The sequence below is a fragment of the Populus euphratica genome, unplaced genomic scaffold, assembly GCF_000495115.2.
Source record: "Populus euphratica unplaced genomic scaffold, PopEup_1.0 scaffold955.1, whole genome shotgun sequence".
Lineage (NCBI taxonomy): Eukaryota > Viridiplantae > Streptophyta > Magnoliopsida > Malpighiales > Salicaceae > Populus > Populus euphratica.
Genome location: NW_011500817.1, coordinates 44,016 through 66,617, shown reverse-complemented (window position 1 = coordinate 66,617; position 22,602 = coordinate 44,016). Strand labels below are relative to the sequence as shown.

At 32.7% G+C, this 22,602-nt stretch overlaps 1 protein-coding gene across 1 annotated transcript; it reads right to left on the bottom strand.

Annotated features, from left to right (window-relative positions):
- Window positions 1-12,611: 12,611 nt before the first annotated feature.
- LOC105116468 (phosphoenolpyruvate carboxylase 2-like) lies at window positions 12,612-18,423 on the bottom strand. The gene is made up of 11 exons (XM_011013850.1): window positions 18,322-18,423; window positions 17,948-18,202; window positions 17,438-17,829; window positions 17,164-17,248; window positions 16,556-16,778; window positions 16,000-16,103; window positions 15,831-15,918; window positions 15,407-15,561; window positions 14,194-15,192; window positions 13,405-13,791; window positions 12,612-13,235 (listed from the first exon to the last, which is right to left on the bottom strand). Exons 2-11 carry the CDS (start codon window positions 18,113-18,115, stop codon window positions 12,939-12,941), a joined length of 2,898 nt encoding a protein of 965 aa, XP_011012152.1. The 5' UTR covers window positions 18,116-18,202; window positions 18,322-18,423; the 3' UTR covers window positions 12,612-12,938.
- Window positions 18,424-22,602: the final 4,179 nt, after the last annotated feature.

Here is a 22,602-nt window from a genome sequence, read left to right as displayed (position 1 = left end):
AATGCGAGAGTTTGTAAACCTGAATATTTCAAGAAGTATTATGATAGACCTTATTAATAATGGTTACTAAGATGCGTCTCAAGAGTCATAAAAAGATCTTCTTTACTCTGCCATCATAGTAACAACAATTTTGCATATGCTTTATGAAATAGAAAACAATTTTTTTTTTATCAACTACTACCTTCTCCCCCCAACCAAAACGAGACATTGTCCTCATTGTTCTAAGGTAGAAAGATAGAGTATAGAAGATATCACCTGAAATAACGAACACTGACAAAACCTGAAACACACTGAAACAAAAATAAGAAATAACAAAACACAATAATAAAACCAAAAGACACAAAAATTCACAAATGAAGGCTCAAATCCAATCTAAGCTTTTTACGGCTTTCCTTAGATGACTAATTTATGCGACTCATGGAGGGATCAATCACAGGAATGAAAGATTGTAGTTGGTCAATCAATTGTTCAGCAGTAGCGGCAGAGATTATGATTTGTCGTGCAGAAGATGTTAGAAATTCCTGTTCCACAGCATGATCAAGAAAAGACAACAACTTATCATAATAACCATTAACATTTGACAAACCTATGGGTTTATGGTGAATGTGCAGTTGGGCCCAAGAGGAAATATGAAAGATCTTTTCCAATGTGCCTAGACTACCTGGTAAGGCAATGAAGGCATCAGCATGGTTAAACATTGTATTCATTCGAGCAGACATTGTGGAGACCTGTAGTTCCTCTCCAATTGTTTTTCCAATGATGTCCCCTTATGCTAAAGCTTCGGGGACGACCTCCAAAACTTGACTACCTCCTAAAAATGCAGCTATTGACACACCTCCCATTAACTCAAGACTGCCTTCCCCATACATTAAATGAATCTTTCTCTCAACTAGCACTTGACCAAGATGATTTGTTGATTCTAAAAACTCCTTTTCTTTCCCAGGACTAGATCCACCAAAAACACAAATATTTCTTATATGATGATCTAGGGAACTTGCCATTTCTACACACTTATGTATTTATTGAATGTATGGGTTGAGTAGAAATGAAAGGAAGGAAGAGTAGATTTTATAGATGAGAAATTTGAAAGGCAATCATACCGCCTATATGTAGGCCAGCTGGAGTCTCACACACACACTCTCTCTCTCTCTCTATTTATTTATTTACTTTTGAAAAAGCATGTGTATGTACAGGTAGTTGTGATTGTGGCTCACATCTTCCCTTGGTTTTACGTCCAAGAACGGCTTAAACGCCCTCTATGGGTCGGGGATAGGCTTCCCATCTAATTTTCTTAAAAACTGGCAAATAAGGTCTTTTTTAGTCAGATTCCTAAGACTAAGTCGATCATGTTCTTTATGAAATAGTGGCCATAAATCATGAATTACACGATGCATATCTCCACTAGGATGCGTCTCAAGAGTCAATAGAAGATTATCTAAAGACTCCTTACTTAGGCCATCCTTAATGAATTGTATTTTATCTTCACGGTTTGTAGATACCATTCCTAAAAAATAATATTGTGTATTACAAGTCCATCTAGCACATCGATGACAGACTTTCAGTCGTTTTACACGATGTTTCTTTGCAAAAGTGCTTTTACCTGTTCTAGGCATGTGTGAAATGAAGGAGTTAGAGGACTCACCTAATAATCAGACCTTTGCTTCAATCAACCAACAAATATCTTCAGGAATTCCATGATTCATTAACAATCTTAATCTTGCACATCTAGCATGGTAAATTTTTGTAATCGCATTCTGAGGCAGAGCGAGAAAATACTTTTTCAATTTTTCAAGATTAGTGTTCATTATCAAATGAGAATTGGAAGAGAGATTTAATGAATTGCACAAATATATACATATATATCAGTTATTATGGGAAACTAAAAAAACCGACTTAAGTCACGTAGTACCGTTGTCCGCCATTTGACCGGGATGAGAGAAACTAGCAAAAAATCACTCAAAAAGAAACACAAAAACAATGTAAGAAAAATAAAATAATCAACCTTTATCTACAAGATCATTCAAACCAGTTGATTCATTTTTACTAGAAAAATTATCAAAGTAAGCTTTCAAACGATGTCCATTTTTCTTGAAAACATTGTCATTCATTGTCATCACAGACCCCATAAGGATTGCCCTATCTTGATCTTAACTCTCTAGGGAATGCATAGAGTTGAGAATTATAAAACAAAACTTTTTAAACAGTGTCAACTTTTTGACAATTTTCACAAGTTTTGCAGAATGCATGTGTGTCCTTGAACATGGTGGGCCAATAAAATCCATTTTGAAAGATTTTTGTAGCTGTCTTTTTTGACGAGAAATAACTTCCACATGCTTCAGAATGACAAAGTTTAATGACACTACTTACCTCATTGTCGGGAATGAATCTTTGAAATATTTGATCAGGACAATATTTGAATAAGCTAGGGTCATCACAATAAAAGTTCTTCACTTCGTTCAAAAACGTTTCTTTGTCTTGGGTACTCCAATCAGCTGGAAAATCTCTTAAAGCAAGAAAATTGATATTTTTATTATACCAAGGCATTGGACTAAGAGAAAGTAAGGATTCGTTAGGAAAGTAATCATTGATTGGTATGATGTTAGATGTCGAGTTTGTTGTCACTTTTGACAAAAGATCCGCATCAATATTTTCGGTGCGTTTTTCATTCGTGATTTCTTCCTCAGAATAAATCATTTGCAAATCTTCAGATTCATCAAACTCATTTTTACTTAAAGTAGATTCAAGTTGATCATAAACTAATTCATCAATTTGATCTACTTCTTGTAAATCATTATCATCTCCAGGTTGCTTGCAAATGTTGAAAATATTCATCTCCAATGTCATGTTTCCAAATGATAGCTTCATTAGTCCATTCCTACAATTAATCAATGCATTAGAAGTTGTAAGAAATAGACGTCCTAAAATAACAGGAAATGAATTACATGCTTCAATAGGTTCTATGTCCAAGATAACAAAATCCATAAGATAAATAAATTTATCGACCTGTACTAACACATCTTCGACTATTCCTCTATGAAACAGATCTATCGGCAAGTAAAAGAGTTATAGAAGTTGGTTTTAACTCACCTAGATTGAGACTCTAAAAAACTGAATATGGAAGTAAATTCACACTAGCTCCAAGATTAAGTAAGGCTTTTTCAATTTTATGTTCTCCAATAAAGCAAGAAATTATAGGACAACCAGGGTCTTTATATTTCAAAGCATTATTGTTCTAAAGAATGACACTTACTTGTTCGGCTAAAAAGGCTTTCTTTTTCACATTTAGTTTCCTCTTTACCGTGCATAGATCTTTCAAAAATTTAGCATAGGAAGGAACCTGTTTAATAGAATCTAGCAAAGGTATATTGATCTTTACCTGTTTGAAAATTTCAAAAATCTCAGAGTTGTGATTGACTTTCCTTTGTTTGGTCATAACATGAGGAAATGGAAGTGCTGGCGGGGAATCAGTCGTTTCTTTGCAATTTTCAGATTCAACCCCTTCCTTATCCTTAGAGATTAACTCATCATCTTTCTCACAAGGTTCAAGAGTGGGTTTTTTAATAACCTTACCACTGCGAAGAATAGTGACTGATTTGACTTGATCCATGTGTTGGCTTCCGGAACTACTTGTTTTTGCATTGTATTGCCCCTTGGGATTTTGTTGTAGTTGAGATGGAAACTTACCTTTCTCTTGGAAACTGAGAGCAGATGTTAATTTTGCAAGAGTATCTTTAAAATCTGTCATTTTTTGAGCAAGTTGAGTATTAATTGTCTCTTGCTTTTCAATGAATGCATGCAATGTTTCCTCAAGATTTATTCTAGGAGGTGGAGCATAAGGAGGTGCATATCCATGAGAATTTTAGAAATTGTGGTGTGCTTGAAATGATGGTTGTGAAGTTTGTGCGTTGTTGTTCTCACTTTTCCAATTAAAATTTGGGTGATTTATCCAACCAGGGTTGTATGTTTGTGAGTATGGGTTGTGGTTGGCCTTTTGGAAACTGTTTCAAGTATGAGCTTGTTTATAGAGACATTCCTTAAAAGCAGGCAAGGTTGGACAGTTAGTGGTTGAGTGTTGATTTGTTTCACATATTTGACACATAATGTTTTCAACAGATTTTAATTGACCACTCCTTTTCAATTCTAGTGCCTCGACTTTTCTAGCTAAAGATGCAAACTTGGCTTAAAGGTCATGATCTTCCCTAAGGTTGTACATACCTCCACTAGATGTATGAGGTTGAGTTTTACTCGGTGCCTCATAAGTACCCGCAATGTCCCAATTTTGAGCATTTTTAGCTAACAAGTCTAAGTACTCCATTGCTTCATCAGGGTCTTTATCTTCAAATGTTCCATTGCACATCAATTCAACCATTTGCCTATCTCTAGGTGTTAAACCTTCATAAAAATATGAAACCAATCTCCATGTTTCAAAACCATGATGAGGGCAAGTATTAAGCAAGTCTCGATACCTATCCCAATATTGGTAAAATGTTTCTCCTGGTTTTTGAGTGAAAGTGGTGATTTGTCTTTTGAAAGAGTTTGTTCTGTGATATGGAAAAAACTTCTTTAAAATTGTTGTTGCATTTCATCCCAAGCACGAATGGATCCTGGTCTCAAATTTTATAGCCATGTTTTAGCTTTATCTTTTAATGAAAAAGGAAAAAGCTTTAATTTGATAGTGTTTATGCTACAATTTGAATCATTATATGTGTTACAAACCTCCTCAAATTCCCTTAAATATAAGTATGGATTTTCTAAATCTAAGCCATGAAAAGAAGGTAAAAGTTGAATAATGCCGGCTTAAAATTAAAATGAGATGCATCAGGTGGAAAAACTATGCATGATGGTGCACTTGTTCTCGTAGGATTCATGTGGTCTCTAAGTGTTCTAGCACGGTTATTCTCATTATTCTCATTATGAAGTTATTGATTATCTTCTTTGGCCATATTTTCTAAAAATGATGAGGATAACCTACAAAGTCTACCACTTGATGTACGTGACCACACTCTTATGCACGTGTAGGAATAAAATAAAAGGAAGAAGAAAACAAAAGAAGAAGAAACAAGAGAAAAGAAACAAAGTTATATACAAGAAAAGTGAAAAGAAAAAATAAAATAACTACTATAATTTATACAAGAACTTATCGTCCCGGCAACGGCGCCAAAAACTTGACACGACTAAAAGATTGATGTCTTCTCCCAAGTGCAGGAGTGCTGAAGTAATAAATAACCCGGCAAGACTGAGGTCAAACCATATGGAGGTTAACTATACAAATTATAAATAACAATAATATAACAACAACAACAATAACAACAACAACAACAACAACAACAACAACAACAACAACAACAACAACAATAATAATAATAATAATAATTATAATAATTATAACAATAATAGTCATAGTAATAATAACAATAATAACAATAATAATAATAATAAAGAAAAAGAAGAAGAAGAAGAAGATGATAATGAGAACTTGGAGATGAAATATTAATGTAAGGATTAAGCGATGATAATAACAAATGTCAAGGTTAGAGGATCCACTAATGGCATGTCAAACAAGTATAGTATAAACTCTTATTATTCAATTGGAAACCACACACAAAGGAGGATCCAATCAGATTATAGATTGTTAACATGATTACATTAGTCATCTTATTCAATTAATGCTAATACTTGTAAATCTCGTTAAGCATTCATGATTACATTAGTCATCTTATTCATGCTCGGGCTGGAAGACAGATTCAGGCTTCTTTGTTGTTGCTACAATTTGGACTTGAAAATGGCCTTTTTAGATCTTGAGCTCCTATGAAAGTTGTAGGCTTATGTCTTACCTTTCCATCTATATAAAGTAGATTTAAATCTGAGATCTATAGCTCCAAATATGACCCAATTACCGAACAATGTTCCGGTTTGGATTGCACCGACATCTCTTTGTCCTTGCAATTTAAGTTCTTAAAGTCATCAATCAATCCTTTCATTTATGTGATAGGCCTGCATTTAAAATAAACATTTACCACAAATTAAAGGTATCTTATATTATTAGATATATTATTATAAAACATGCTTTAGTTAAGGAGTTATTGATACTTCAAGTGCAAAATAATGATATAAAACCATGATAAAAATGTACTTTTAAGTACTAATCAATAGGCCTGCATTTAAAATGAACATTTACCACAAATTAAAGGTATCTTATATTATTAGATACGTTATTATAAAACATGCTTTAGTTAAGGAGTTATTGATACTTCAAGTGCAAAATGATGATATAAAACCTTGATAAAAATGCACTTTTATATACTAATCAACTTTAATATTTGATACTAACATGTTTTGTTTTTGTTATGTTATTCATTCGTAATACTTTGCTTGTTAAATGGTTAATTTAGATTTATGTTGTATAACTCTTGGTACAACAAATACTTGACACTTTCATAACCCAACCATATGGTATAACTAACACCTGTGTAATGAAAGGAACTTGATTTATTATTAATATAAGTTATAATCATGAATACTTAACAACATTTACAAGTATTAACATTATTCGAATAAGATAACTAATGTAATCATGTTAACAATTTATAATCCAATTAGAATCTCCTTTATGTGTGGTTTCCAGTTGAGTAATAAAAAGAGTTTATATTGTACTTATTTGAAATATCATTAATGGATTCTTTAATTTTAATATTTGTTTTATCCTTATTAAATCCTTTCATTAATCTTATATCTCAAAATCATCCTCATTATCATCATTATTATCATTATTATTTATAATTTATATAGTTAACCTCCATGTGATTCGACTCCAATCTTGCCGAGTTTTTTATTACTTCGACTCTCCTACACTTAGGAGAAGACATCAATTTTTTGGTCGTGTCATATGGTATAACTGACACATGTGCTATGAAAGGAATTTGATTTGTTGTTAACATAAGTTATAATCATGAATACCTAACAATATTTACAAGTATTAGCATGATTCAAATAAGATAACCAATGTAATCATGTTAACAATTTATAATCTGATTGGAACCTTCTTTATGTGTGGTTTCCAGTTGAGTAATAAAAAGAGTTTATACTATATTTGTTTGAAATACCATTAGTGGATTTCCTAACCTTGATAATTTTTTTTTTATCATTATTTGATTTTCACATTAATCTTATATCTCAAAATCCTCTTAACGCATCATCACCACCACTACCACCACTACCATCATCATCATTATTTATAATTTATATAGTTAACCTCTCTATGATTTGACCCTGGTCTTATTGGATTATGTATTACTTCAATATTCCTACACTTAGAAGAAGACATAAACTCTTTGATCATGTTAGAAAGCTTAATTTCTAGCCTTGATGTTTGAAAGAAAAAATGTTTAAGTAGAGAATTGAGGAGAGGATTTGAGAGAGTGAGAGTGATTTTGAGCTTAAGAGAAAAAAATAAAGTTCTAATGCGCTCGTTGGTTTTTTATACTATGTTTTACCAAGGGAATTACCAACGAACTATTAAATATTATTATTTTTAATTAGTCATTCGATGATTCTGTCAGTGATTCCCTTGGTAACGTCTCCTTGAAATTTTCATTTTGCATTAAAAGTTTCAAAAAGCTCTTCAAATTTTTTTAGTTTGTCAAGAATTCTATTGGTAAAAGTGTAAATAGTAAACAATCAGAGATGCATTAATTACCAACACAGTGGAATTCATTGCTAGTTAGTAAATTTTAATTGCCATCATAGACATGTGAAGGGAACAATTCCCTTCACCTTTGGAATAAACTAACAGACATGAACCATTGATATTTCCATCCATGTGATGTTTCATGAACAATGTCAGGGGGAAGGGAACAATTCCCTTCGTTTCTGGAATACACCAACAGACACTAATTATCGGTATTTCCATTAGTGTTTATTGACGATATATTTCTATTAGTATTTATCAATGAAGTTAACGATGTAAAAAATTCACTCTATAAATATTGGCACGACCAAAAAATTGATGTCTTCTCCCAAGTGCAAGAGTATCAAAATAATAAATAATCCGGCAAGACCGAGGTCGAACCACAAGTAAGTAAATTGTATAAATTATAAATAACAACAACAAAAATAATAATAATAACAACAATAATAATAGTAATAGTAGTAGTAGTAATAATAATAATAATAATAATAATAGAAGAATAAGAAGAAGTTGATGAGAACTTTGAGATGAAAGATCAATGTGAGGATTAAACAATGATAACAACAAATGTTAAAGTTAGAGGATCACTAATGCTATTTAAAACAAGTATGGTATAAACTCTTATTACTCAAATAGAAACCACGTACAAATGAGGTTCTAATCAGATTTTAAATGGTTAACATAAGTACATTAATGTTAGTACTTGTAAATATTGTCAGGCATTCATGATTATAACTTATGTTAACAACAAATCAAGTTCTTTTCATAGCATAGTTGTAGGTTATACCATATGGTTGGGCTATAAAAATACCAAGTATTTGTTGTACTAAGTGTTATACAATATAAATCTAGATTAACTGATTAGTACTTAAAAGTGCATTTTTATCATGGTTTTATATCATCATTTTGCACTTGAAGTATCAATAACTCCTTAACTAAAATATGTTTTATAATAATGTATCTAATAATATAAGATACCTATAATTTGTGGTAAATGTCTATTTTTAATTCAGGTCTATCACATAAATGAAAGGATTGATTGATGACTTGAAGAACTTAAATTGCAAGGATAAAGAGATGGCCAAACTTAGAAAAGAGATGTTGGTGCAATCCAAACCGGAACACTGTTCGGTAATTGGGTCATATCTTGAGCTACAGATCTCAGATTTAGGTCCAATTTATATGGATGGAAAGGTAATACATAGGCCTACAACTTTCATATGGAGCCCAAGATCTAAAAAGGCCATTATCAAGTCCAAATTGTAGCAACAACAAAGAAGCCCGAATCTGTCTTCCAGCCCGAGCACTGTTCGGTAGTTTGGCCATATCTGGAGTTCTAGAAGTCCAAATGAGCTGAATTGTTTACACAAGAAAGCTGAGACAATTGCCTACAACTTTCATGTTGCAACTGGCTCCAATTTTGACGTTATCAATGACGTTTTGGGCAGACAAGAGAAGATAAGGATTGTCACCAAGTCAAAAGTTGGCCACCCACTTATCAATTAGTCATCAAATCAATAGTTCCCAATTTTGGCCTATAAAAGGAGGCATTTGTCATGCATTTAGGCATCTTGGTTTCCAGATCAAGATCATGCTCTTCCTTTCCCTCTTTGTATTTTTTGTAATGTTTATGCTTTGCTTTCATTAATATTAAGTTTATGCCTTTCATTTCCTTTCCTTTACTTAGTTAACTTTTATGTTCTTATTTTGTTTATCTATTTTGCTTTCTTTCATTATGTCTAGCTAAGTTAGTTATGTCAAGGTGAAAAGGTTACACTAATGGTGTAAGAATAAGTATAATGTAAACTTAATATGGACTTTAATGTTTGATACTAACATGTTTTATATTTGTTATCTTGTTCACTCTTTAATACTTTGCTTGTTAAATGACTAATCTTGATTTATGTTGTATAACACTTGGTACAACAAATGCTTGGCACTTTCATAGGCCATAATGTATGGTATAACCGACACCTGAGCTATGAAAGGAACTTGATTTGTTGTTAATATAAGTTATAATCATGAATGCTTGACGAAATTTACAAGTATTAGCATTAATTGAATAAGATGACTAATGTAATCATGTTAACAATCTATAATCTGATTGGAACCTCCTTTATGTGTGGTTTTCAATTGAATAATAAGAGTTTATACTATACTTGTTTGATATACCATTAGTGGAACCTCTAACCTTGACATTTGTTATTATTATTGCTTAATCCTTACATTAATTTTCCATCTCTAAGTTCTCATCATCATCATCTTCTTCTTCTTCTCTTTCTTTATTATTATTATTATTATTATTATTATTATTATTATTATTACTACTACTACTACTATTATTATTATTATTATTATTATTACTATTGTTGTTATTATTATTATTATAGTTATTATTGTTATTGTCATTGTTGTTATTATTGTTATTATTATTATTATTGTTGTTATTGTTGTACTATATAATTTGTACAATTAACCTCCCTGTGGTTCGACCCCGGTCTTGCCGGGTTATTTATTACTTCGACACTCCTGCACTTGGGAGAAGACATCAATCTTTTAGTCGTGTCATTAACCATTTAACAAGCAAAGTATTAAGAGTGAACAAGACAAAAAATACAAAATATGTTAGTATCAAACATTAAAGTTCATGTTGAGTTTACACTATACTTATTCTTACACCATTAGTGTAACCTTTTCACCTTGACATAATAAACTTAGCTAAACATAATGAAAGAGAGAAACATAAATAAGCAAGATAAGAACATAAATAAGATAAAAGTTAACTAAGTAAATGAAAGGAAATGAAAGGCATAAACAAGATATTAATAAAAATAAAAATTAAGCATTATAAAAATACAAAGAGAGAAAGCAAGAGCATGATCTTGATCTGGAAACCAAGATGCCTAAATGCATGACAAATGCCTCCTTTTATAGGCCAAAATTGAGAATTATTGATTTGATGATTAATTGTTGAGTGGTAGCCAACTCTTGACTTGGTGACAATTCTTATCTTCTTATCTATCTATAATGTCATTGATAACGTTAGATTTTAAACTAGATCTCCACATGAAAGTTGTAGGAAATTGTCTTAGATTTTTCAGGAAAAAAAATTGAGGTCATTAAACTTCTAGAACTCTAGATATGGGCTGAATATTGAACAGTGTCTGGGCTGCACGACAGATTCGAACTTCTTTGTTATTTCTATAATCTGGACTGGAAAACGACCTTTTTAAATCTTGGACTCCACATGAAAGCTGTAGGCCTATGTTTTACCTTTCCATCCATATAAAGTAAACCTAAATCCGAGATCTACAGTTCCAGATATGACTCAATCACCGAACAGTATTCCAATTTAGACTACACTAGTATCTCTTTTCTAAGTTTGACCATCTTTTTATCCTTTCAATTTTGGTACTTAAACTCATCAATCAATCCTTTCATTTATGTGATAGGCTTGCATTTACGATGAACATTTACCACAAATTAAAGGTATCTTATATTATTAGATATGTTATTATAAAACATACTTTAGTTAAGGAGTTATCGACAAAATGATGATATAAAACCATGATAAAAATATATTTTTAAGTACTAATCAAATATCATTACAAAATATTGACAAAAAAAATTCATCGGTATTTCCATTTGTATTTATTGATTTTCTGGTAGTATAATCACTGATAAATCCTTAGCTAAGGAGGAATTAGATTTAAAAAGAATTTAAAATCTTATTTAAATAATCAAAGGCTATTATATAGAGAGCAAACATGATTTAACATGACAAATAACACTTCATACTTTACTATTAAATTAAAATATTATTGATGAAAAGATATTAATTACACTGAAAACTGGTTATGATATATTTGCTAGATGATGAACCTTATCTTCAAATATAAATTAATCAATTGTTAAATTAATAATAAATTAAATTGTTTAATTTATTTCATTCTATTTAATTATAATTATAATTTATATTTGGACTAGCATATTTAAAACTTATAAGTCACATACATTAAGAATCATTGTCAAAAATTAAACTGAAATGATTTAATTAAATATGACTTGATCAAAATATATTTTAGAAATTAAGGGATAGAATATAATTAATACAGAGATTATAGTTTTAAACTTAGAAAAATCAAATAAGGACTTGACTGAGTTGATTTCTAAAATTTTTCTGAATTAATATATGTATATTATTTAAGGGGGTAAACTAATAATTTTTTTCAATTTTTTTTTTATAAATAGTAAGTTATGTTACTTATTTTTTGTGGTTGTTTGTTAGATTAAAAAAGTTATATAAGTTATATAATAGAGAACTAGCACTCTAGGTATATTGGTTCCTCCTAAATAAAGATTTTAGAGATTTGTGGCTGAAAATTAAATGATATACGGTTTATGATAACTTAGTTTTTAAAAAATTATTCAAAGTAAAAAAAAATCAAATCTTCAAGTAATAAATCCTAAAAACTCCCAATTATTTTTACTGGTGTCTAATATTAAAAAAACGCAACAACTCCCTGAAAGTAAACTCTCCAAACATGTCTTACAATTTTCTTTTCTTGCGTGCGTTAGTTACTTAAGCACCCCTCGTTTTCCTTAATTATTTGGAATATGAAGTAAAAAGTTGTCTATTTTGCTATATAATTAATTAATTTTCTTATGTTTTTAGAGTTGCTGTTATGTACCACTGGTTGTTAATGCTTCTGCAATTCTGTACATTTTTGTTGCAGCCATATCTTTTCATGCTACTGCTGGTTTTTCTGGTTACCCTCTTGAAATCTATTTGTGCTTTAGCAGCCATGCCAAGTTTCTATGATTATGTCTATCTATTTCTTGTCATGATATAAGCAAATTAAGGCACCATAATAAAACAAGGTAGTTGAATAGTAATTAATCATGATGATACTTGAGCGATAGCTTTCCATAACTTCTGCTGCTGCTGCAAATGCTGCTACTTGAGTTGTTTATGTTACTTTTGAAATACCTGTAACAACTGCTATAACTACTAGTATTTTTACTTTGAGCTATGTATGAAAAAAAAAAAAATTTACTTACCATTTTATAATATGTTTTTACTATATAAGTTTACATTGTATTCCCGTGTTTTGTCAAAAATATGTTTTTGACAACCTTACAGTAGAGGACTTAATAGATGCTGGTTTAAAGTTCTATTGACACAGAGCAGACTTGCATTCCATGCAAGTTATTCCTATATGATGTGGTATTACGAGGCAGAAAAACTTTCTTAACCAGTGTTTTGCAGGCCAGCAGCGATGCCCTTCATGGTTAAAATAAGGGTGTCTTCCAGGCCTGGTGCGTACTCACTTGTAGGGTTAAGCTTCACAAGCTCTGCAGCCGGTTTGGTCGATTCCATGTAATCTTTTGACAAGTGTGGCCTTACTGTCACATGGTAGTCAGGATCACGAATTTGCTTCAAAGTGTAGGCTTGGCAAACATTAAGGGTTGTGATATATGCATCGCGAAGACGAAGCCTCTGCTTCAAGTATGGGTCTCCTTCAAGAAGGTCTTTATGCCCGGCAATCTGCAAGCACATAAACATAATGGATTTATTCACAGGTGGATCCAAGCCACGTCAAAGAATTGTGGCAATAGGTACTCAAACACAGAACAGGGTTGGATCTAGAACAAATCAAAGGATTTTGAGTAATTTATATAATTTGCTCTCTTACACTAATGGTTTATCCCCATACCTGGAGGAGGAAGAGCTTATTTTCTTCATAGTTTGCTCTCAAGCGGTCTCCGAAAGGTCGCAGTTCTTCTGACACTAGGAGCTTGTCATACAAAGCAGCGATTCCTGGACCTCCCTTGGCAAAAACCATCTCAACTAAGTCGATTGTGACTCTGAAGAAAGGCCACTGATTGTACATCTCCTGGAGCGTGTGGAGATTTTTTATATCCTTCTGAATCACATGCTTAAATGCTGCTCCAAAGCCAAGCCAAACTGGTAGATGAAACCTTGTCTGGGTCCAAGCAAAGATCCATGGGATTGCTCGGAGTGATTCAATGCCGCCACTTGGCTTCCGTTTTGATGGTCGACTGCCAATGTTCATCCGACCATACTCCAACTCTGGTGTTGCCTGCATCGTGGAAATTCCGAACACCAGATAAGGGAAATATGTCCTTCAGCACAATAGTTCCAAACAGTGAAAATGAAGGATCCACAAACTATTTCAAACCTCATACACTAAATTACTGAATTTTGTAGGAGTTTTAATGAGCGTAGGCCAAAACAGTGTACCATTTAAATACTCAGATAAGGGAAAAGAGAAGGAAAATATCCAGTTCGCTAATCACAAGAATAATTCAAGACATGGTCATTTGATTTTCTGTTATTTCAAATTAGAATAACATAGAAATGAATAATAGCTATGCCATAACAAGTCTTTCCTAATGAATTGATAAAGGTATTAGAGTTTTGTTGCTGTGATCAGATTGAACAGATTTGTAGGAGTAATGACAATGCTGGGTTAAATACTTACAAGGCGGAAGTATTCAACAAAACGAGGTTCTTGGAAGACTATGGACCGGTATTCTTTTGTCGCAACAATTGCCATCTCATCCATGAGAGCACGCCATTCTGATTTTGGCGAGACCGGAGGATGCATTCCATGCTCAAGTGTAGCAGCTGTAAAACGCTGGAGCGTTCTGAAACACAAGTGCTCTTCACCAAAGGACTTTTCAATAACTTCTCCTTGAACAGTCACACGAAGTGATCCATGAATGGTGTCCGGTGGTTGAGATAATATAGCGAGATGGGTAGGCCCTCCACCTCTTCCAACTGTCCCTCCTCGGCCGTGGAACATGGTTAGCTTAACCCCATATTGCTTCGCCACCTTCACAAGCTCTTCTTGAGCCTTGTACAGCTGCCAAGCAGCAGAGAGACGCCCAGCATCCTTTCCAGAATCTGAGTACCCTATCATGACTTCTTGCTTCCCCTTGATCCGGTCTCTATACCAATTTATTGAGAAGAGACAAGCCATAGCAGCAGGAGCAGCTTCAAGATCAGCCAGCTTTTCAAACAATGGAACAACCCTAAGTGGTTGTTGGACATGACATTCACGTTGTAACAGTTCAACAGCAAGTACATCAGAAGGGCTCGTGGCCATTGAGATTATATAAGCACCAAAGTTGTCAGGAGGAAGTTCTGCAATGACATGAAACGTGTCCAGCACATCAGCAATTTCTTCAGTTTTGGGAAGATCAGGTCCAAAAAGAGGACGTTTGCCACGGAGCTCAGATAAGAGCCATTCCCTCCTCTGCTCCTCAGACCATTCTCGATAGGATCCAATGCCCAAGTGCTTTGTGGTGGCATCCAGAACATCAGTGTGCCTGTCAGATTCCTGCCGGATATCAAGTCTGACTAGTGAGAGTCCAAAGGTAGAAACTTGCCGTAAGAAATCAAGAAGGCTTCCGTCTGCAATTGGTCGATCACCACAGGCACAGAGTGATCTGTAGCAGAGTTCAAGAGGTTCGAGGATCTACAAGAATAAAAACCAAAATCAGTAAAAAGGGATTTCTTTCATCTGCAGAATTATAGCACTTGCAATTAACAAGTGGAAATTTGAGGACTAAAAATGATATCGGTGAGATTGGTAGGCATGTATCATCCAAATTATACCTTACGGCAAGACTGCAATAAAGTTACCATAACAGTATATTTCCTCAAACTGAAAGTATTGACAAGAAAGGGACCTGCTCAGCATTAGTGAAAGTTGAATCCTCAGGAATGTCAGATTTCCCATTGGCTAGTAACTGACGAGAGCGTTCGCGGGTGTTGTACAGCTTGTCCCTTACATTTCCAAGAACAACACGATATGGCTCATTTGGATGGATCTGTTTCCAAAATTCTGTTCTCATAACCCATGTAAGAAAAAGCAAAAAAAAACCCAGAAGCTCTTTATAAATCAAATAAACTGTAGAAAAAAAATTTGATCAAACGAATTTAAAATACATCAAATGATATTGTTTTTTCATTGAGTTTGAATATAGTAGGAAACTTCTGGTAAGGCAGGCGCGTAATTTTTCATGAAATTGTTGTCACATTGCCATGCGTAGACTACTTACATTCCTGATCTGTACATTTTCAAACATCCTTAAAAGGAGAGTTAATAAATACCTATGTAGTGTTTCGCATATCTTTTTGAAGATGAATGAAGTTCATCTGCGAGAACACGAAGTTCTTCATTGCAGCGCCACATAGACAACTGTAAATGAAATCAGACAAACCGATAGCAAAAATGGCATTATTGTACCCTGAAGACTACTGTACACAATTTTCGTAATACCTCAAACATAAGATCCTCTATTTGGGAGAAAAAGAGATTAGCAGCCATCATCCTAGCTAGTAAGCAAACATCTCGTGTAACTTCAGGAGTTACACGTGGATTTCCTGCAAACAACAAAAAAAAACAATAAAATAGGCAGATATTATCCATGGAATGTACGCTACTCGTAGTGGGGAAAGGAAAATGAAGTAATTTTATGGTGGTTAGTAAGTAAATAGTAGTATTTTACTAGATATTCTCTAGTTACCATAAAATATTTCAAGAAAAATAAAACTCTTGAGCAACTTCCTTGAATGGATTTGCTTTGGAAACAAAAAAAATAAGAGGGGGCTTGAAGTTTTAATCATGTTATAATAATAAATAAATAAATAAAAAACAATTCCGAGAACATAGTTTCTAATAGTTTGTTTTCGTGATTTCTTAAGGTCTCATCGCAATGAACCCAAGCGATGGATTCTTTATCAAGACTCGTTAATGCCAGGGTGCTCAGCTAAATGGAATGAATTTGCTATAAATGGGATAGCAATAAACCATTGAAGACAGCAAGGGCACACACCGTCACGATCCCCACCCATCCAAGAAGAGAACTGGATGACGGGGGCATTATAAGGAACGCGTTCTTTTATTCCAATGTTCTTCAAAGCTGTGTCAACCCTCCGCAGGAACTTCGGAACACCCTTCCAAATTGTCTCATGGAAGTAGCTCATTCCCGCCCTCATTTCATCTTGTGGAGTTGGAGGAGTCCTTCGGATCTCATCAGTGCGAAATGCAGCTTGGATCTACATGAGGTAGAAGCAATGTAATTTACACTCATTCTAAACAAACAAAGTTGCACACAGCCATCATTATTGTCTTGACTAAGATCCAAGAAGTTAATGCAAAAGGAGGCTACAGGCATTCAAGAAGTGTAATTCAATTGATTAAACAGACATAAACAGCCACATGATCTTGAAACTGGAAGGGCTTCATTTCCTAGCCATATTATCTGGAAGAATATTTAGATCAATAAAAAGGCATGACGCTGGATTCCATTACCCAATTCTATGGTACTGATCTTTCACTGGAGTGATGCATTTATAATTGCCTTTTCACCTGCTCTATTGGGCCAGAAATATAATTAAGCCAGATTACGAAGTAATGCATAGCCAATTGGCATCTAGATACCTCTCTTTGTAAAGCCTCATCAAGTTCCTGCTTATCGTATGGAGTAATGTCCTCGGCATACAACTGAGTCAGACAATTCCGTATCCTGAATGCATGAAAAAACGAGGCAATATCATCAACAAAAGAAAATTGACAGCAAGGTGGCATCTAGCATAGCATGACATCTTTGAAGCATTGCCATGCTAACCTAACTCCACCAGAACCGACCCGTCACTCAAGGTCAGCTCATCTCAAGAAACGTTGCATTTCTAACACATTTATCACTGAAACACACCTTGCATGCTTTTGAAGCAAGGATCTACGGACAGATTGAGTAGGATGTGCAGTTAGGACCAAATCCACAGTCTGATTCTTCAAAGCTTCAAAAACTTCCTCTGGCGACTTGTTCAACTGCCCCACAAGTCTATTGAGTGTCTCCTCAATATCTGATTCAGTTGTTGCCGAATTCTCATCAGCAAAATCTCCCTTCTTTAACTTAATCCTTCGTCTATAAGCAATCTGAACCTCCTCGGCCAAGTTTGCCAGATTAAGCATGTGAGAGAATGATTTTGTAACAACAATCGAGTCCCCAGGATCCAAACTCGTTATCACTTTCCCAAGTTCCTCCAACTTCTGAGGGTCATGCATTGCCTCGTACTCTGCTGAAAGCTCGTAACAGTCATGAACCTAGCAAGTCAGCACCATACTTAGAATTAACAAAGAACTGGAGCAACTGTAAGAAAAAAGAAAAAAAAAACACGATGAATATACTACTGCAAAAACAAGAAGAACAAGAAGCAAGTACCGTTTCTCTGATATCCTGGCCATGCAAATCCTGCAATATATCAAGAAACCGATCCAATAACAAAGCATCATACTCCACCAACTTGTCATCCTCAGAGACCTTCCCTGGTGCCAACAGCCTCAACTGTGCATCTATCGATGCCATCTTCTGCAAATTCCTATCTGCCATTGCTTTTCTTCTTCCTTCTCTGCGCGAATAAACAAACAAACAAATATACTATGTTCTTGGCTTGGCCTGTTCTGTTACTTGAAAACTCTTTTATAGCAACATCCCAACAAACATACAGAAAAAATTAATGAGTGCAGAGTTGAAAGGAGATAATAGATAGAGAGCAAAGTGAATCTCGTGAGATTTTTTACAAACCAATTACCTACCACCAACCAAAAGAAGAAGATCGCGTAGGTTCGTAGACAACGGGTAAGTTATGATCTCAACACATGAAAGCCACCCAAAAAAACCACATATACGTGCTTTACATTTTGTCGCACGTGAGGGACGCTAAAATACCCGTATCTACTTCCAACATTAGAAATAGTTCTCTAGTGGGTTCATTCGAAAATCACGATTTACTTTGTCTCTTCATGTTCATCTCATCTGCATGGGTGAATTCTATTAGGTATACTTGAACTGCATTTGGTAAGTATCCAAGAAAATTTCAAAATGATATATGTTTTGTATTCCAAAATTTTTTTCATTGTATAAATGTGGATTTTCCTTTGATATAGGAAATACATCTTTTCAAGTTGATTCTAATTTTTTTTTTGTCTCAAATCTTTATCTTAAATTTTAACTTTGTCACCGAGAATAACAATTTTTTTATTTGATTTATTTGAACACTTGCCCTTATTCCTTCAATCTCAATAACAAAAAAAAATCATGGATACCTTCCAATGCAAACATATAAATTAGATTCTCAATTTAGCAATAAAACACATTTTTGATTGGAGGATTGAAAAATATGTTGGGAATTTGTTTTACCTTGCCAATTGAGAACTTACAACACTACTATAAAATCTATAAATACAAATGAAATCATTGACATATTTTTTTTGTTAGTATTTTAAGCTGATATTTACGAACTGATTTTTTTCATTACTAACTCTGTTTATACTTACCGAGAGAATTCCAATCAAAATAAAAGGAATTTAAAAAAATCAAATAGTACGATGACATGTAAGTTTTGTGGATGATATTACCGATAAAATTACAGTTGAATTCAAACAGGGATGTCCATATAGTGACATGTTACTTATACCGATAAAATTACTGACAGAATGATTAGAACTAAAAAGTATATTTTTATCAAGGTCTTATATTATCATTTTGCACTTGAAGTATCAATAACTCCTCAACTAAAGCATGTTTTATAATAACATATCTATTAATATAAGATGCCTTTAATTTATAGTAAATGTTCATTTTAAATGCAGGTCTATCATATAAATGAAAGGCTTGATTGATGAGTGTAATAACTGAAATTAAAAAGACAAAGAGATAACCAAACTTAGAAAAGAGATGCCGGTGGAGTTCAAATCGAAATACTTTTCGGTAATTAGGTCATATCTAGAGCTGTAAATCTTGGATTTAGGTCTACTTTATATGGATGAAAAGGTAAGACATAGGCCTACAACTTTCATATGGAGCCTAAGATTTAATAAAGTCATTTTCAAGTCCAAATTGTAGCAACAATGAAGAAATCTGAATCTGTCTTGTAGCCCGAACACTATTTAGTGTTTGGCCCATATCTAGAGTTCTAGAAGTCCAAATGACCTTCATTTTTTTTTTGAAAAGCTGAGACAATTGGCTACAACTTTCATGTTTTCAAGTGGTTTCAATTTTAACGTTATCAATGATGTTTTGGGTAGACAAGAAAAGATAAGGATTGTCACCAAGTCAAGCGTTGACTACCCACTCATCAATTAGTCATCAAATCAATAGTTTCCAATTTGGGCCTATAAAAGGAGGTATTTTTCATGCATTTAGACATCTTGCTCTCCAGATCAAGATCATGTTTTGCTCTTTCTCTTTGTGTTTTTGTAATGATTAAGTTTTATTTTCATTAATATCTTGTTTATGCCTTCTATTTTCTTTCCTTTACTTAGTTAACTTTTATCTTATCTATGTTTTTATTTTGTTTATTTATTTATTTTTCTTTCTTTCATTATGTTTAGTTAAGTTTATTATGTCAAGGTGAAAATGTTACACTAATGGTGTAAGAATAAGTATAGTGTAAACTCAATATGAATCTTAATGTTTGATACTAACATGTTTTGTATTTGTTATCTTGTTCACTCTTTAATACTTTGCTTGTTAAATGACTAATGTAGATTAATGTTGTATAACACTTGATACAACAAATGTTTGGCATTTTCATAGTCCATACTATATGGTATAGTCCATACTCTATGGTATAACCGATACTTGAGCTATGAAAGGAACTTGATTTATTTTTAACATAAGTTATAATCATGAATGCCTGGCGAGATTTACAAGTATTAGCATTAATCGAATAAGATAACCAATGTAATCATGTTAACAATTTATAATCGGATTAGAATCTTCTTTGTGTGTGGTTTTCAATTGAATAATAAGAGTTTATACTATACTTGTTTGACATACTATTAGTGGATCCTCTAACCTTGACATTTGTTGTTATTATTGTTTAATCCTTATGTTAATCTTCTATCTCAAAGTTCTCATCAACTTTTTCTTCTTTACTATTACTATTACTATTACTACTAGTATTATTATTATTATTGTTGTTGTTGTTGTTACTATTGTTGTTATTATTGTTGTTGTATTATTGTTATCTATAATTTATATAATTAACCTTCTTGTGGTTCAACTCCGGTCTTACTGGGTTATTTATTACTTCGACACTTCTAAACTTGGGAGAAGACATCAATTTTTTGGTCCTATCACGGAGCGAAAAAAAAAAAAAACAATCCATCAATAATTCTATTACTAATAATTAATATATGACCTGGTTATTGACTCTCCTCTCTCTTATTTCTCCTTCTTTCCCTTTGCAACTATACAAAATACCCCCCACATCCCTCTTCATCTCAATACAACTCATTCTTCTTCAACTTTTTAAGTCACACATCCGTGTTTTGATTGGAATTTTATTGCGGATTTTTCATTTTAAGTAAATCTACCATTTTTTTTAAATTTAAACACAATTTTAAAATGTCAATTTTTTTATTGTATATTTTTGTAGTATATGTATTTTGTTTGAGTTTTTACTTGTTTTATTGTTTTTTTCTCAAACAAACTTGTTGTATTGATTTATGATTATGTAAATGTTATGGTTTGTTTTAGATTTTATAAAATTGTATTTGCTTGTAAATTATTGAAAGTTATGTCAAATTACATACTTAAGTGTGTCGTGATAAAATAAATAATTGTTTCTTTAACAGGTCCGTTTTATATTTTGTTAATTTTATTGTTGAGTTGTAATTTTCATAAATGAATATGTACAAATTTATATATACATTGATCATTGATAATGAATTAAGAGAAGTATGAAAGTAGGTAGGATAATCTTGAGCTAAACCAATATTTTTACAAATTTATTCACTTAACGTAGTTAATTAATACATGATATTATCATTATTTGATATAGGTTCGATAGAATTAGTCATGGATGATTATTTATATATATATATATATCAGGATTCACCCCAAGAAATACAGAGGATGAATTATTGTAATGAAATTCAGGGTTTTATTAATTACGCAACATCTATTATGAGAAATATTAGTAGTCGGTATTGGATTTCCATGCAAGAGGTGTAAAAATAAAAAAATTCTCGATCCAAATGTTGTAATAATACATCTTCTACACAAGAAGTTTATGGAGTAATACTTGTGTTGGTATGCATACAAAGAACCATTTATTCCTCACAAGACCATGGTAGAAAGGATGATTGGGTTAACTTCTAATGCTAGCATTGTGCATGGAATTATAAATGACAATAGTAATCCTTACAGGACTTTGATTATGGATGTGATGAGAATGAATTAGGGTCATGCTAGTCAATGTACAATCGTAGATGAAAAACCTAATGTAGATACAACCAAATTTTTTAATCTTTTGAAAGATTCTAACAAACCATTATAAGATAACTGCACAAATCATAGTAAATTATCGGCTGTTAGATAAATGTTTACTTTCAAGTCGGATTATAGGTTGAGTGAGACCAATTATGATAGAATTATTGAATGGGTGAGAAGCATTTTACTTAAAGGGAACAGGATGAAAGAGAACTTTTATACTACTAAGTTTGTGATGAAACCCTTCAGTCTAGGTTACAAGAAAATTGACATGTGTTCAAACTTCTACATGTTGTACTACCTTAAAAATGCTGAGCTGATCGAGTGTAGGACATGTGGATATTTTATTCATACTTAAAAGTGTATTTTTATTAAGGTTTTATATCATCATTTTACACTTGAAGTATCAATAACTCCTTAACTAAAACATGTTTTATAATAACGTATCTAATAATATAAGATATCTTTAATTTATGGTAAATGTTCATTTTAAATACAGACCTATCATATAAATAAAATAATTGATTGATGAATTGAAGAACTGAAATTGAAAGGACAAAGAGATGGCCAAACTTAGAAAAGAGATGCCGGTGTAGTCC